Source organism: Dermacentor andersoni, chromosome 10, assembly GCF_023375885.2.
Source record: "Dermacentor andersoni chromosome 10, qqDerAnde1_hic_scaffold, whole genome shotgun sequence".
NCBI lineage: Eukaryota > Metazoa > Arthropoda > Arachnida > Ixodida > Ixodidae > Dermacentor > Dermacentor andersoni.
In genome coordinates, this window is record NC_092823.1 from 106,405,504 (window position 1) to 106,421,032 (window position 15,529).

Here is a 15,529-nt window from a genome sequence, read left to right on the forward strand (position 1 = left end):
GCAGATGCTGTTTCGCCACTTCGAGCAAATGGCAAGAGAAACTTTCTTCGTAATACTGTGGTAAAAGAAATTTGGATAAGCTTGGTTTGAATTCAATGTTGATGGAAGGAGTTAATGCGGTTTGTAATACTGTGCCACCTGGAGGTTTCATTCCTGGCTGATCAACTCAAGGGATGCTTTCACCTTTTGCACCACGTGGCATCTGGAGCAACGAGTGTCTTGCCAACTGGGCTCAGCCAATCAGTGTCTGATAAAAGCAGTTTACGCAGAATATGGTTCCTATCAGGATTCTGGCATTTTTATGCCTTCTATCCTTATTGGCTTTTCCAAGTTTTGGAACACACCCGAATACATATCAAACAGCTCATCCCAACAGTTGGCAGATTTTAGGTTTTCCTTTAAAAGTTGGCAAGCCACACAGGAATTTGTGAATGGTTTCTCCCTCCCGACATACTTCAATGGGCACTCCAGAAGACTTGTTCTCTTAGCACAAACGTAGCATTCATGCAAGATGCTGCGACATGCTCACCTTGCATAATTTCAGCACAGCCAACCAGACTTTCATCACGTGCTTCTTGTTCTTGTGCTTTGCTTGGCTCCACCGCACAGCAACAGCACCAAGTGCAGTGTCTACTCTTTCTGGACGTTGTAGTCAGACAGCATACAGCCATCCTCAAGCTGCTTGCCAGCGAAGATCAAACGCTGCTGGTTGGGTGGGATGCCTGCGCGAAATGGGATGGGCCGCAGACTTCACATCTCAAGCTCCATGTGTCACGATTCAGGAATTATCCCTGCTGCTGTGTGACAAAAGGAACTACAAAGGAAGAGTCGAAAGCCGATGGCTGAAGTTCCTTCTACAAGGACTACTTTTAACCTCGGTGGACCTATTGGAAGGTTTCGACACAAAGCTAATATGCCACCAGTGAAACACCAATGTCCGTCCTGTACCGTCTTATCATACCTCAAACACAAGCTGAAAGGCTCTAAGGTGGTGGTCATGCGTGAACCAGCACACTTACCTGCATAAGGTGCAATTCACAGTCCATATGATCGAACTTTAATTAGTAATGCAATGCTGGCAAAGGCCTCGAAATGTGGCCGAGCCTCAAGAACTGTACAACAGCACTGCATACATACTGGTTGCCTTTCAAGCACATATATTACATTAATCGTTTCAGCTGAGTACAATGTTAAATCAGAGTTCTTTCGTCCTTTGTACAACTAACTGCATTTGTTAATTGCCCATGCATTCACAAGGCCAGAGTACCGTGATCAGAGCAGAACGCAGACAAAATGAACCTATATTGTATCCTCAGCATTCCAAATTACTGGTAGGAGGCAGGGAGCTCATTTGTCTTTGCTTTAGTCGACCACTGCCCAACAACTCTGTTCACATTCAGTACACTGGCAACGTCTCACAAAACAAGGCTTTTGCGACCCTGCCGAATCACCGTATTTCCAGCAAAGATGTTTCTTTTGTACAGTTGCAATAAGAAATTAAGTTGCATGTAATTAAGTCACATATATTAAAATGGTGCCATTATATGAATGGCACGAGAAATTCATAAATTAATGCTTAGAAAAGCAGTACTTTGTCCATACACCAGAAAACTGGCCACAGTGTACACACCTGCCCCTTTTTTTTCTTGCCATATGTGGTTCCTGTTGCAGTTCAACCAGGGCAGCAGGATCAATTTACTGTTTATGCTGTACTTAGTGAACGCATTTTGAACTTGGCCTGCACATTCCCCAAAATCAGTCTCTAAACACAAATTTTTTAAAATGGTGCTTAGTTTAGTTCACCAAGGGCACCACGGAAACACACTACGAACCTTGTATGATGCATTAAAGGGGGTATGACACGGTCACCCACCATTTTGCGATTTCTTGTGAGAAATTGTAGTAGGGAGTCTATTATGGCTACACATGTGAGCTGGAATATGAGCTAGAACTTGCCGGCTCTAAGCCCCGCCCTCCGGCACCCACCGCCATATTGCTAAGCCATGTGTAATGTCATGCGCTGCATGCAACCAAGCCATCGCCTGCTACAAAATTGGCCACCGCACCACGTGAAGTCGGAGCATAATTGCCGTTTGTTGCTGTATTTGCTCAAGATATCATGTGCAATGTCTCCTACAATGTGAACTTTGCGTAATGAAGCAAGCGACGAATCATTGAGCAGCAGAAGCAGCGATGGTGCTAGGCATTCTGACTTCGACCTCATCGCTACCAGCTCAGTGTCGAAACATGGCCTCGGAGATGTGCACACGCCAGCTGGCGTGCCTTTATCGTGGAGGCCATGGACGAAGACAGCGTAGTAAACGTGGTCAACATAAGATGGCGACATTGGTGTTGCGCGAAATGCTGCCGACGCCTTTCCGCACTGTTGTTACTTCATGCATGCAGCATTGCTTAGCCAGCCGTTCACGGAAGACGAAGTCTGGTGCTACTTCGCACAATGCAAACTGTTATGCACGTAGATTGTTTGCTAGCCCACATTCCATGCAATCATGTCTCTCCGATCTGTATTGAACAAAACTACAATTTTGTTAAGCTGCCATGTGTTCCCACCAGTTCTTTTTTTCCCCTCTGTAGTTCTGTGCAGCATATGTAAACAAAATCCAGCACACGTGTGTGCAGCGCAAGGATTTAGCGCGATGTATGCTTTGATGAACATTATTTGAACTTCCTTTACTGCACCCAATATCGATCAAATAATCCGGGGCACTGCCTGCCGGATGGGTCGGTGCGCGAACATGGTCGGCGTCGCGCCTGGCTGCAACCTCAGCTTTTTCACGGGTATCCCAAACTCAGCGAGCAGGTGCAAATCATCCTGTAGCTGTCTAGCATGAAGCGTTACGAGAACAAAAAAGCGTCAGATGAGTGCCAGTCCTTCCTGCCAACATTCATCTCCCAAGCTTTACGCTTGGCGGGCTACTTGGGGAAACTGAACAACGATACGGAGCACTCCTTGCTTCGTTTGCTTTTTGAAACAATGCCGCCGCAGCGCTGCATAGGTGCTGCCATGGCATTGTTTCAGCCGCTGCAAGTCGAAAAATTCCAATGGTAATCCGAACAAACCAGAGTTTCCTGCATGCACGCACAGCTGAAACGCCGATTCTTCACAGGAACATACATGCTCGCTCGGCAAGCATGCAGCCTGTGACATCAAGGCTCGCGAGCGTGCCAGTGTTGCTTGACTGTTATGCAGTTAGAGTGTAATATAAAAAAAACATGCAACTACAAATTACATGCTAGCTTGAATGCGCTAAAATTTCGGCAACATGTTCTTGGAACACACAAGGATTGCCTCACACAATGCAGATTGTGATTGAAGATTGGGTGTCATACCCCTTTTAGGACAAGAAAAAAAAAGAGAGGGTGCAGTAGTTACTTGCAATGCTCCTAATTAGGCCAGGAACACTGAAGTTTCATCACACAATGCACTTAACAATGCCCCCATATTCACAAAATATAAACTGAGAGTAAAAAAAAAGTGGGACACTGGCAAGCCTATGTGAAAGCAGTTGTATGCTGTATGACACTTTCGAACACTTGATCAGATTTTTTCCCCGCAAAACCTGCACTTTATCCACACGCATCTAACTTTGTGCAGAGACCGGCAGTAGCCTTCCCCCCATTTTCTCAAGAAATGATCTTGTCGTTCTGCCAGGGGAACCAGCTAAATTCTTCGCCGCTTGTAAGACACACCCATAAGAAACCAGACCACCTGCATATGCAATTCATTGTAAATGCCGCAAATTAACCCACACACTTCAAATTTTGCCTACACATCATCCATTACCTGATCATTACATTCAGCAAACATAAACAAGGTGCCTTGTTTAATTCACTGAGGACATCGGAGAAACCACCTATGAACCCTTTATGCCACATGATAATAGGGGAAAACCAAGGATTCGGCAACCATTTGCAATGCTTCTAATTAGTGAAGACCAGTATTTAGCAATTATTTTGAAACACACATACCACACTTCAAGCTTTCACTAAATGTCACATATACAGTAACCATTTCTTGAAAATACTGACTGTTTGAGTTTATGACCCTTTCAAGAACATAGAGCACATCTTTAAGGGTTTCTTCTAACTTCTTTAAACAGGCCAAAGGCTATGGCTTAGCAATTTTCACTGAACCCGTAATTGAGACATACACCATTCAAAACTTGTCTGCATTTTGTCCCGAACATACCCCACATTCACTAATTATGTGACTATGGTCGATGGCATACTCTTATCAGAAAATAGCGAGAAATGTAACATTTGTGAGCACCCCTAGTATCATTAACAGCCTCACTGTGAAGGTAGCATGTCCGCTTCTTTACATGCAGAACTCACCTTCCTTGTTCTGGATTTTCGCCTTTACATTTTCGATGGTATCACTTGGCTCGACCTAGGAATGAGGTGGGGAGAAAAAAGCACAGGGGTCACAAGACTATGCAGTTTTTTACAGGTTATAGAACACTGCCAACAAGCGCTCAGAAGTTGCATATAGTGATTCGGTGTTTTGCATTTATCACCAGGTAAGTGCGTATGTGTGGTACATGATTCATCACAGACAAGATGACAAACTTTTGCAGGGAGCAACGGCAGGTACACACACCTCTAAGGTGATGGTCTTGCCAGTGAGAGTTTTCACAAAGATCCGCTTGGCAACCTGCGACAAGAAAAAAAAAAAGAATAATAATGCTAAGACAGTGCAAAGTCAAAACAACAGATCCAATAGCAACCTTCAATGTTGATGATGATGAATATAGTGTTTTGTGGTGCAAGGGCCAAGTATAACCAAAGAGCACCAGGTCAGTGGTAATGAGTTCTAAGTGAAACAATGAATTACCGTATTTATTTGAATCTAGACCAATAGATTTTTTTTTCCATCTAATCATACACCGAACTCCTGGTCGGCTTAGATTCGAGGATTTTAAAAAATGTGCCAGTTTGTAATTGGAAATGACAAATATCGTGCAGAGCTAGTGCTATCTAGAAAAGTCAGTATCACAGCCATTATTAGCTGTGCCAGTAGCCAACTGAAGTACACGAGTGATGTTGCTATTTTGACCTGTGTCAATTGGCGTGCGGCATGGCCCATAGCGTGGCTCGAAGAGTGGGACATCTATTATCATGCTAAGCTCCCTCACACACAGTGAAAAAGGCTGTCTCACAGAGGGTCGATTATCGAAAAGTGCACTGCACGTCGGATTGTTAACAGTTTTAGAACACGGATATTCAATATCAGAGGGTGCACCTTGAGAAAATATGTGATGCTGATGGATCATCTCTGCAGATGGAGTGACCACTCATTCAATTCTACATGTAAGCTTTCAATAGGGCTTGTTCTGAAAGCGCCGGTGGCCAGGCAGATACCTACAGTGGATGGGACCCAGCATCCTTAGTGTGATCAGGGAGGGAGGCTCTTATATCGTCTAATCGTGATCGAAGGAGGCTCTTATAAAGATTCATTAAACACTTCCTGTTGATTCCGCAGGATGTGGAAGATAATACCTTCAGTAAGTTCATTGTTTTTAGACATTTCACTTTGAGATATTTTGCGTGGAATGGAAGTAAGCTTAAAGTCAAGTATGATACCTAGAAATTTGTGCTCTTTGTTGATAAGTGTTTGTTCTCCACACAGTTTTACAAGAGGATCTGGAACCAGGACTCTCTTGTACAAATAGCACAAGAACTCTAGTGGGGGTTTACTTTAAATCCATTTTTGTTTGCTCACTTAGACACCTTGTCCAAGCACTGCTGTACCTGTGTCTTACACACTGCGAGGTTACAGGATTTGAAGCCTATTTGAATGTTGTCCAAGTAGACGACCATAACGAATGGTCGGTTTTAATGATAAAGAGTGTGCGGCTGAGCACGCCTTTCTGGGGTACACCAGTTTCCTGTATAAATAGACTTAACAATACATTGCCGATTTTGATGTGGAAGGTACGATTGGACTAACTGCTTTCTATCAGGTTTAGCATATTGACACTGATGCCCATTCCCGACAAGTCTCTCAATATTCCGTAGCGCCACGTTGTGTCTTACACCTTCTCCATATCGAGGAATACGGATAAGTAAGATCGTTTGTGTTCAAATGCGTCACGGATATTTCCTTCAATGCGCACCAAGATAATCGGTTGTAGAGCGCCCTTCTCTGAACCTACACCAATAGGGATCAAGCATTTTGTTCAGTTCAAGGAAATGTACGAGTCCCCGATTCATAGTTTTCTCAAAGAGCTTACAACGGCAACTTGCCGCTGCCGAAGGATCTTTAGCTTGCTCCAAAACGGGAACCACAATCGCTTCTTTCCATGCGGATGGAAGATATCCAGCAGCCCAAATAGTGTTGAAAAGTGTGAGTAGCATCCGTTGAGTATCAGTGTGTACTTTTTTTAATTATGTCATACATTATTCTATCAGGTCCCAGCACAGAGCACTTGCATGTGATCAAGGCAGCTTTCAGCTTGGCAATACTGAAAGGACGGTTATATGGTGCATTTTGTGGTGATTTACGCATAAATGCCTTACATTCTTCTATTTGTCTGTACTTCGTGAAGGACTGCGAGTAGTAGACTGACCTTGACACATGCTCCAATTGCTCCCCTAGGGAGTCTGCTTGCTCTTCTAAGAATTCCCTTGGTCGTTCAACAGAGGGAACGGATGGATTTGCTGACCTTTAAGCCTTAGGCCATTCCACGCTTTCGCCACCTGTGTGCATGAACTTATACCAGAGAGGAACCTCACCCAGCTTTCTTTCTTTGCCTGACGTGCATCCGCCTTCGCTGCGATTTTATGTATGTATTTAAATTGAATGAGATTTTTCTGCATTTGGCGATCTACACAATAAGCCCCATGCCTTATTCTGCCTCTTTCATCCTTCATTACAATCTACATTCCACCAGGGAACACGTCTTTTAAGTAAACCACCATTTGTTTTTGGGATAAGCTTTTCAGCTGCATCAATAATAAAAGTGGTAAATTAGGCGACAGCATCATCTACACTAAGATCATTTGTAAAATTGCATGTTAAATACCGTATTTATTCGCGTATAACCCGCACCAAAATGTGAAAAAACGCGTTTAAAAAGTGGGGGTGCGGGTTATCTGCGAATTTTTTCCTTGGGAGGGGGGGGGGGTCGGCTTCACCGCAATGTGCGGCGGCCTCCCCGTGTAGTCCGCCATCCCCATCGTCATCGACGCTTGTCAAGCCGATGAAGGGCCAACGAACGGCCAGCATTGTTGAGCCTCGCGTTAGGCGCTGTTTAGTGTACTTACCCCAGTTTGCACTGTTTGCCTGCTTTGTTTTGGCATCATGAGTGCGACTCGACGGCAGTGTTTCACAGCGAAAGAGAAGCTAAAGATTATAGCCTCTGCCGAAGAAATCGGCAACAGAGCTGCTGCAAGACAGCATGACGTCGACGAGTCGTGCATTCGCGACTGGAGGAAGAAAAAAGAGAGTCTCGAAGCAACGAACCGGGACAGGCGAGCGTTTCGGGGTCCGAAGACTGGCGCGTACCCCCACCTCGAGACGCAGCTTGCGAAGTTCAATGAGGAGCAGAGAAGTCGTGGCCACGCTGTTTCGACTGAGATGGCGCAAATGGAAGCCCTGAAGTTGGCCCGGGAATTGAACATTCCACGTGAGTTTCGTGCAAGCCGTGGATGGCTTCAGCGCTTCATGCGAAGACATGGATTTTCTATGCGGCGGCGAACAACCATGTGCCAGCGGCTTCCTGAAGCCTACGAGGAAAAGTTGTTGAACTTTCAACGATATGTGATCGCACTTCGGAAGGAGCACAGCTATTTGCTGTCTCAGGTGGGAAATGCTGATCAAACACCTGTGTACTTTGAGATGCCGATGGACACGACCATGGAAAAAAAGGGCTCCAAATCAGTCAGCGTGCTGACCGGCGGAAATGCCAAGCTGCGCTGCACAGTCATGCTATGCGCTTTGGCTGACGGCACGAAACTGCGCCCGTATGTCATTTTCAAACGCAAGACGCTACCTAGCATTCCACTGCCCCCAGGAATCGTTGTGCGTGCGGAAGAAAATTCGTGGATGAACAGTGGCCTAGTCGGTGACTGGCTTCGAGTAATCTGGGAGCGAAGACCAGGTGCCTTGCTGGCACGCCGGTCGATGCTCGTACTAGATTCCTTCAGAGGCCACTGCACTGATGCGGTGAAGGCTCGCCTTGCCGAGACCAGCACCGACCTCGTCATAATACCTGGCGGCATGACGTCCATGCTACAGCCACTGGACGTGTGCCTGAACAAGCCGTTCAAGGCACACGTGAAGCGGCTGTATGCCCAGTGGATGGCCGACGGCATTTACGCCCTCACACCGACGGGACGCGTGCGAAGGCCTGATATTCCATTGCTGTGCCAGTGGATCGTGGATGCGTGGAAAGCGATACCGGCCGATTTGGTGCGGAAAAGCTTTAAAAAATGTGCGATCAGTAATAGTTTGGATGGTTCCGAGGACGACTACGTCTTTGAGAGTGGCGATGAAGCCTCGGATGGCAGTAGTGAGAGCGGCGACGATTAAGAATCGGATAACCAGTGACGTGGTGGCGGTCGTTTGAATAAATGTTCTGAAAACGAAATGATCACTGAGTGTGAGTTGCATCTTTCTAGCGCTCATTTTTTTTTTTTTTTTCAGGTAAACGTGCGGGTTATACGCGAGTTTTTTTTTTTTTTTTTCCGCCGAGTTCAAAGTTAGGGGTGCGGGTTATACGCAGGGGCGGGTTATACGCGGGTAAATACGGTAACTTAATTCTTCAAAATGCTCCCTGTAAGCCGATGCTAATTTCCATCTAGGAATATCAGGAGGGTTGTCATGCCGTGTTACACGGCCGTGTTCACTTCCACAAAGTTCATTGATGATGTTCCATTCCAGGTGAGGCAGAAGAGAAGTACGGCCAGTTTCTGTATCTATCAATGAACACGAGTTTTGCTGGACGCTGTAGCAGGTCGGCTCCTTCGCATTCGTGCAACACACCTGCAACACTAGATCGCCTGCATAGAATAATTTACTGCTTATGTCGTAATTAGTGAACTCATCTTGAACCTGGCCTGCCTGCACATTACCCAAATGCCTCTAACTAACGAAAAAAAAAAAACGGTGCTTTGTTTGGTGCACCAAAGACACCATGGAAACCTACTACGGTCGTCGTATAACGCATTAAGACAAGAAAAAAAATAACAGCATTCAGTAGTTACTTGCAATGCTCGTAATTTGACCAGGAATGCTGACGTTTCATCAACAAAGCTCCCATTTTCATGAAATATAAACTTGGAGTAAAAGAGGGGACATGGGCAAGCTTAGCTGAAAACAGTTGTATGACACTTTTGAACACGTGTACCAGATTTTTTTTTTCCCCGTGAAAGCTGCACTTGATTCACAGGAACCTAACTTTGCAAAGTGGTTTGCCGTAGCATTCTCCCCCATTTTCTCAATACAGTAAACCCTCGTTAACGCGAACTCGCATATGTCGAAATATCGGTTAAGTCGAAAGTTTTCCACGCCGCGCCTTCCCCACCCATAGGTGTTATGTATTCGCATCCGTTTATCTCGAAGCATTTTTCGGGCGTAATACGGATATCTCGAAATTTCGACCGGGACGGCTGAAGGCAAAGGCCGTTACCAAAAGGTGATAAAGGCTCCGAGCGAGCGCTTGGTTCCTATTAAAGTGCCGAACGCGGTCACGATCGAAGGGCGAATACAAAATTCCCGCGGATGCAGCCGTTTTCCGTTAACCACGTCAAGTAACCTTGGAAGCAGTCACGTGGTGTGCGCCGCTTGCGCGCGGGGGCTCATGGGTTTTATCGGGTAGTCGTGCCACCGCATCTCGCCCGTGCGGACGTTATTGTGCGTGTGCGATTCTGTTCTTTGTTTCGTCGCGCTGTGCGCACGACGCGTTGACTGCAATTTTTTTTTTGTTGTGAGTGTGGTGTGTGGTCAACGGACGACGACGATGTCCCGCCCCAAGCAGTGTAAGTCTCTGACGCTGGAGAAAAAAGTCGCGTTAATCAAGGAAGTGGACAAGGCGGGAAGATCGAAAACAAGCATCGCCAAAGAATTCGGCATCCCCTTGTCGACGCTTTTGACAGTTTTAAAAAATCGGCAGAAGGTCTTCGATGGCTTCGAGCAAAGTTTTTCCAGCGAGCGGAAGCGGATTCGGGCCTCGAAATTCCCGGACGTCGAAGCAGCACTCATGCTGTGGCTCCGGAATGTCAGGGCAGCCAACCTTCCCGTGACAACCCAAATGATGATGGAGAAGGCAGACGCTCTGGCGTTGCAGATGGGCCACACAGACTTCAGTTGCAGTAATGGCTGGTTTGAACGATTTAAAAAAAGAAATAACGTGGCCTCGAAGCCTATCCACGGCGAAAGCGGTACTGTTGATGAAGGGGCTGCAGACACCTGGCGCAACCACCGCCTCGCTGAGCTGCAAAAGGCTTATGCGGACAAGGACATTTTCAACCTCGACGAAGCAGCACTGTTCTATAAGATGCTGCCTAGCCGCACATACACGCCGAAGGGAGAAGCGTGCTCAGGCGCTAAGCAGCGCAAAGACCGAGTGACGATACTTTTCGGAGCCAACTCCACCGGCGATGAAAAACTGCCGCTGCTTGTTATCGGTAAGTCGCTCAATCCAAGGTGCTTCCGAAATGCACGGCTCCCGAGAGATGCGACTTACCGCGCCAATAAAACGGCCTGGATGAGTGCAGCGCTCTTTGAAGAGTATGTACGTGCTCTTGACCGCAAAATGGCAAGGGACGGCCGGAAAGTGTTGTTCGTTGTGGACAACTGCCCCGGCCACGGAAAAATCAACAACTTGGAGGCAGTCACGCTGGAGTTCCTGCCTGCTAATATGACATCCGTGCTCCAGCCGATGGACCAAGGAGTCATTGAGGTTGCTCGCAAATTCTATCGGAAGAGTCTCCTGCACCGCATTTTGTGCTCATACGACAGTGGTAAGAAGTACGAAATAGATTTGCTGGGTGCAGTCCACCTGATCGCCGAAGCCTGGCGACAAGTGCGTCCATTGACGATTGCCAATTGTTTTGCGCACGCAGGATTTTCGCGCGCCGAGAAATCGCTCGAGCCAGACACTGACGAGTTCAGTGATTGCGATGAACTTTGCGACGAAGTCCGCAAAGCTGCCGGCTGCGCCAGCGATGCCGAAGACGGCGAAATCGGATTTGAAGAGTACGCGCTCTACGAGTCTGACGTGCCCGTTACCGGAATGTTGTCCGACGCCGACATTGTTCAAATGGCAGTAAACGACGGCGATCGCGCTGACGAAGAACCACCTAGAGAAGTGCCGACAACTGCAGAAACAAGGAACTTGCTACGTTTGCTCCGCAACAAAGTTGAATGCAGCGGCGGCGAACAACAGCTCATGCGGTGCGTTCAGCAGCTCGAGGACGCTTTTCTCGCGCCGAATGCCAACGCCAAGCAGGCAAGCATCACCAAGTTCTTTTCAAAACAATAAAATTCAGTTTTTCCTGGGAATTCTGCGTTTATTGCAAAAGCTCCCCCCGTGCTGTGGAGCGTTTGTTAGCAGTGCTGGTTATCACTGGCTCTTTCAGTGACCCGGTCACTGAAATTTTCGGCATTTTTCTTAACTCGAAACTCTGCTTATCTCGAAATTTTTCCCGGATTTTACAACTTCGAGTTAACGAGGGTTTACTGTACATGGTATCAGTGGCATTTGTATTTCTGCCAGGGGAACCAGCTAAATTCTGTGCCTCTTGTAAGACAGACTCGCAACAAACCAGAGCACTTGCATATGTACTTAATTGCAAAGGCCCCAAATTTGCCTACACATCACCCATTAACTGATCATTACATTCAGCAAACATAAGCAAGTTGCCTTGTTTAATTCACTGAAGACATCGGAGAAACCACCTATAAACCCTTTACACCACATGAAAATAAGGAAAAACCAAGGGTTCAGTAAATGTTTGCAATGCTTCTAATTAGTGAAGATCAGTAATTAGCAATTATATTGAAACACACACAACATACTTCAAACTATTAGCAAATGTCACATATAGAGCACATTCTTAAAGGTTTCTCATAACTCCTTTAAAAACAGACCAAAGGCTACGGCTTAGAAATTTTCACTGAAGCCGTAAGTGAAACATATGCAGTTATAATTTGTCTGCTCATTGTCCCCAACATACCGCACATTCTCTTAATATGTGACTATGGTTGATGGCACAGTCTTACTAGAAAACAGCGAGCAATGTCATATCGTTTGTGAGCACCTCTAGTCTCATTAACAGCCTCGTTGTGAAAGTAGCATGTCAACTTTTTTACATGCAGAACTCACCCTTCTTGTCCTGCATTTTCGCCTTTACATTTTTTATGGTATCACTTGGCTCGACCTAGGAATGAGGTGGGGAAAAAAAAGCACAGGGGGTCACAAGACTACGCAGTCTTTTACAGGTTATGGAGCACTGCCGACAAGCGATCAGAAGTTGCATATAGTGATTCGGTGTTTTGCATTTATCACCAGGTAAGTGCGTATGTGTGGTACATGATTCATCACAGACAAGATGACGAACTTTTGCAGGGAGCAACGGCAGGTACACACACCTCTAAGGTGATGGTCTTGCCAGCGACAGTTTTCACAAAGATCCGTTCGGCAACCTGCGACAAGGAAAAAAATAGAATAATAATGCTAAGACAGTGGATAGTCAAAACAAAAGATCCAATAGCAACCTTCAATGTTGATGATGATGAGTAGTGTTTCGTGGTGCAAGGGCCTAGTATTTACCAAAGAGCGCCAGGTTAGTGGTAATGAGTTCGAAGTGAAGGGATGAATTACTGTATTTATTTGAATCTAAGCCAATAGGTTTTTTCAAATAATCATACACCAAACTCCAGGGTCAGCTTAGATTCGAGGATTTTAAAAGATGTGCCAGTTTATAATTGAAAATGATAAATATGGTGCATAGCTAGTGCTATCTCGAAAAGTCAGTATCGCAGCCACTATTAGCTGCGCCAGTAGCCAACTGAAGTACACGAGCGAAGTTGCTATTTTGACCTATGTCATTATTGGCATGCGGCGTGGCCCATAGTGAGTCATTATCGTAAAGGCACCAAATGGGCGACGCTACTATAGTGCCGCTTTCAAATAAAAAGTTGTACTAGCCACAGAGGCATTGATGAAAAAAAGATGTCCGTCGTTGGAAGGGGCAACAGGGGATTTTTTTCGTGTGCTGGGGCGAGGAGATGACAATGATAAGGAAAATAAGCATGCGATAACAGAGAGGAGCTGTTCAAGATTGCGCTGCATTTCTATGCATGCGAGCCGCACCGCACGGTCTGCGCACGCATGGGCGCGCGGATGTGAGCTTGCGCGCATCCCCAACTGTGTATGTGGTCTGAGCTATAGCTATGAGGCTAGCAGCGATGATAACGTAGAGTGAGCTTGGCATGTTCATGTTAAATAAATGCTGTTTTCATTTTGTGAACACTCTCCTCACTTTTTTGTTCGACCTAAATTAGAGGTAAGTTTAATTTTTTTCTGGCTTCAGACATTTGGGCGTCGGCTTTGAATTGGGCCCGGCCTAGATTCGAGTAAATACGGTACAAGCAATGATGTGACTGGTCTGTAAAGGGGCCTAAAAGACTATCGTTGTAAAGTGCGTAAAGGCTACATGTAATAAAATTATGGCGACGACTATGAAGTGTGCCAAGGACACGAAAAAGACATTGTGAAAGAAGTACGACATACTAAAATTTGTCAGAGGCAAAAAATTTTCAAAAAGCATTACTGCCTTAACATAGCCCTTGAAGCACAAGGACCTGAAGGCATATGCTATACAGACTACTATTACAGTGGCATCCTCTGCAGAGAGAATGCGCTACGAAACTATTGGTCTATTAGCATGAAAGACCATATCGTTCAAGACACCTAGGGCAGCTTTGATATTATAAAGCAGTTCTTCACCAAGAAACATAGTGGGGTGGAGAGGGACACAATAGTTGTGTGCTAGAGGAAAAAGTTCCTTTGTCGTCTCTCTTTCGGCTTCCCGACACTCCACAAGGACGTGGAAGACTGTGAGCTTCCCACAACATCTACCACAGGTTGGAGGTTCATTACCAGTCAACAGAAAATTGTGAGTACCATATGTGTCCTATTCTAAGATGACAAAATAGGACATCAGTTTGTCGTGTTTTCGAAGTGGAGGGCCAAAACCTAACTGGCTTAATCAAGTGGAGTTTATTTATGTGCCCCACAAGCACTGCCAGTGGCTTTGCATTTTCGTAAATAAAGTAAGTAGGGAGGGCAGCGGTGGCATAGAGGTAGAACATCCGCCTCGCGTGCAAGAGGATTGTGGTTCGAATCCCGGTGTCGCGCGATTTTCCACCGGATAAAAAAAAAAAAAAAATCCGCATGTTGATAAAATTGCATAAGCATGCCTGGAGTGTGGCCTGATCCCAGTGACCAGAACCGGTAACGCACTCCCTCACCAGAGCAGGATTGGCCACCCTGGTGCAGTACTTGGCCACAACCTCCTATATGAACACATCAAACCCCGGCCCTCAGTCCCCAGCAGCTGCGAAGCAACTGACCACGGCGGCGGTCAGACCTGCGATGCAGCCGAGGATGCTAAGAATCGCTGGTTCCGGACAGGCCACCATTGGAATCTGAACCTGGCAACGTTTAACGCTAGAACGTTATCTGGTGAGGCGAGCCTAGCAGTGCTATTGGAGGAACTAGCGGGCATTAAATGGGATATAATAGGGCTCAGTGAGGTTAGGACACATGAAGCATATACAGTGCTAAAAAGCGGGCCAGTCCTGCGCTACCGGGGCTTAGCGGAGAGACAAGAACTAGGAGTCGTATTCCTGATTAATAAGGATATAGCTGGTAACATAAAGGAATTCTATAGCATTAACGAGAGGGTGGCAGATCTTGTTGTGAAACTTAATAAGAGGTACAAATTGAAGGTCGTATTGGTCTACGCGCCTACATCCAGTCATGATGACCAGGAAGTCGAAAGCTTCTACGAAGATGTGGAATCGGCGATGGTTAAAGTCAGAACAAAATGCACTATACTGATGGGCGACTTCAATGCCAGGTTAGGCAAGAAGCAGGCCGGAGACAAGTCAGTGGGGAAATATGGCATAGGTTCTAGGAATAGCAGAGGAGGGTTATTAGTAGAGTTTGCAGAACTGAATAATTTGCAGATAAGAAATACCTTTTTCCGCAAGCGGGATAACCGAAAGTGGATGTGGAGGAGCCCGAATGGAGAGACTAGAAATGAAATAGACCTCATACTCTGCGCTAACCCTGGCATCATACAAGATGTGGACGTGCTCAGCAAGGTGCGCTGCAGCGACCACAGGATGGTAAGAACTCGAATTAGCCTAGACCTGAGGAGGAAACGGAAGAAACTGGTACATAAGAAGCCGATCAATGAGTTAGCGGTAAGAGGGAAAAGAGAGGAATTCCAGATCAAGCTACAGAACAGGTATTCGGCTTTAACTCAGGAAGAG

At 46.1% G+C, this 15,529-nt stretch overlaps 1 protein-coding gene across 1 annotated transcript in view; it reads right to left on the bottom strand.

The window, feature by feature from the left end:
• LOC126544594 (ubiquitin-like) overlaps positions 1-15,529 on the bottom strand; it is a 34,764-nt gene that overhangs the window by 11,775 nt on the left and 7,460 nt on the right. Inside the window, exons 3-7 of the mRNA XM_055077761.2 lie at positions 12,617-12,670; positions 12,351-12,405; positions 4,620-4,675; positions 4,357-4,411; positions 530-722 (exon numbers count right to left, since the gene is read on the bottom strand). Coding sequence (XP_054933736.1) covers positions 631-722; positions 4,357-4,411; positions 4,620-4,675; positions 12,351-12,405; positions 12,617-12,670 — 312 coding nt within the window. The 3' untranslated portion in view covers positions 530-630. The remainder of the gene's footprint in view (positions 1-529; positions 723-4,356; positions 4,412-4,619; positions 4,676-12,350; positions 12,406-12,616; positions 12,671-15,529) is intronic.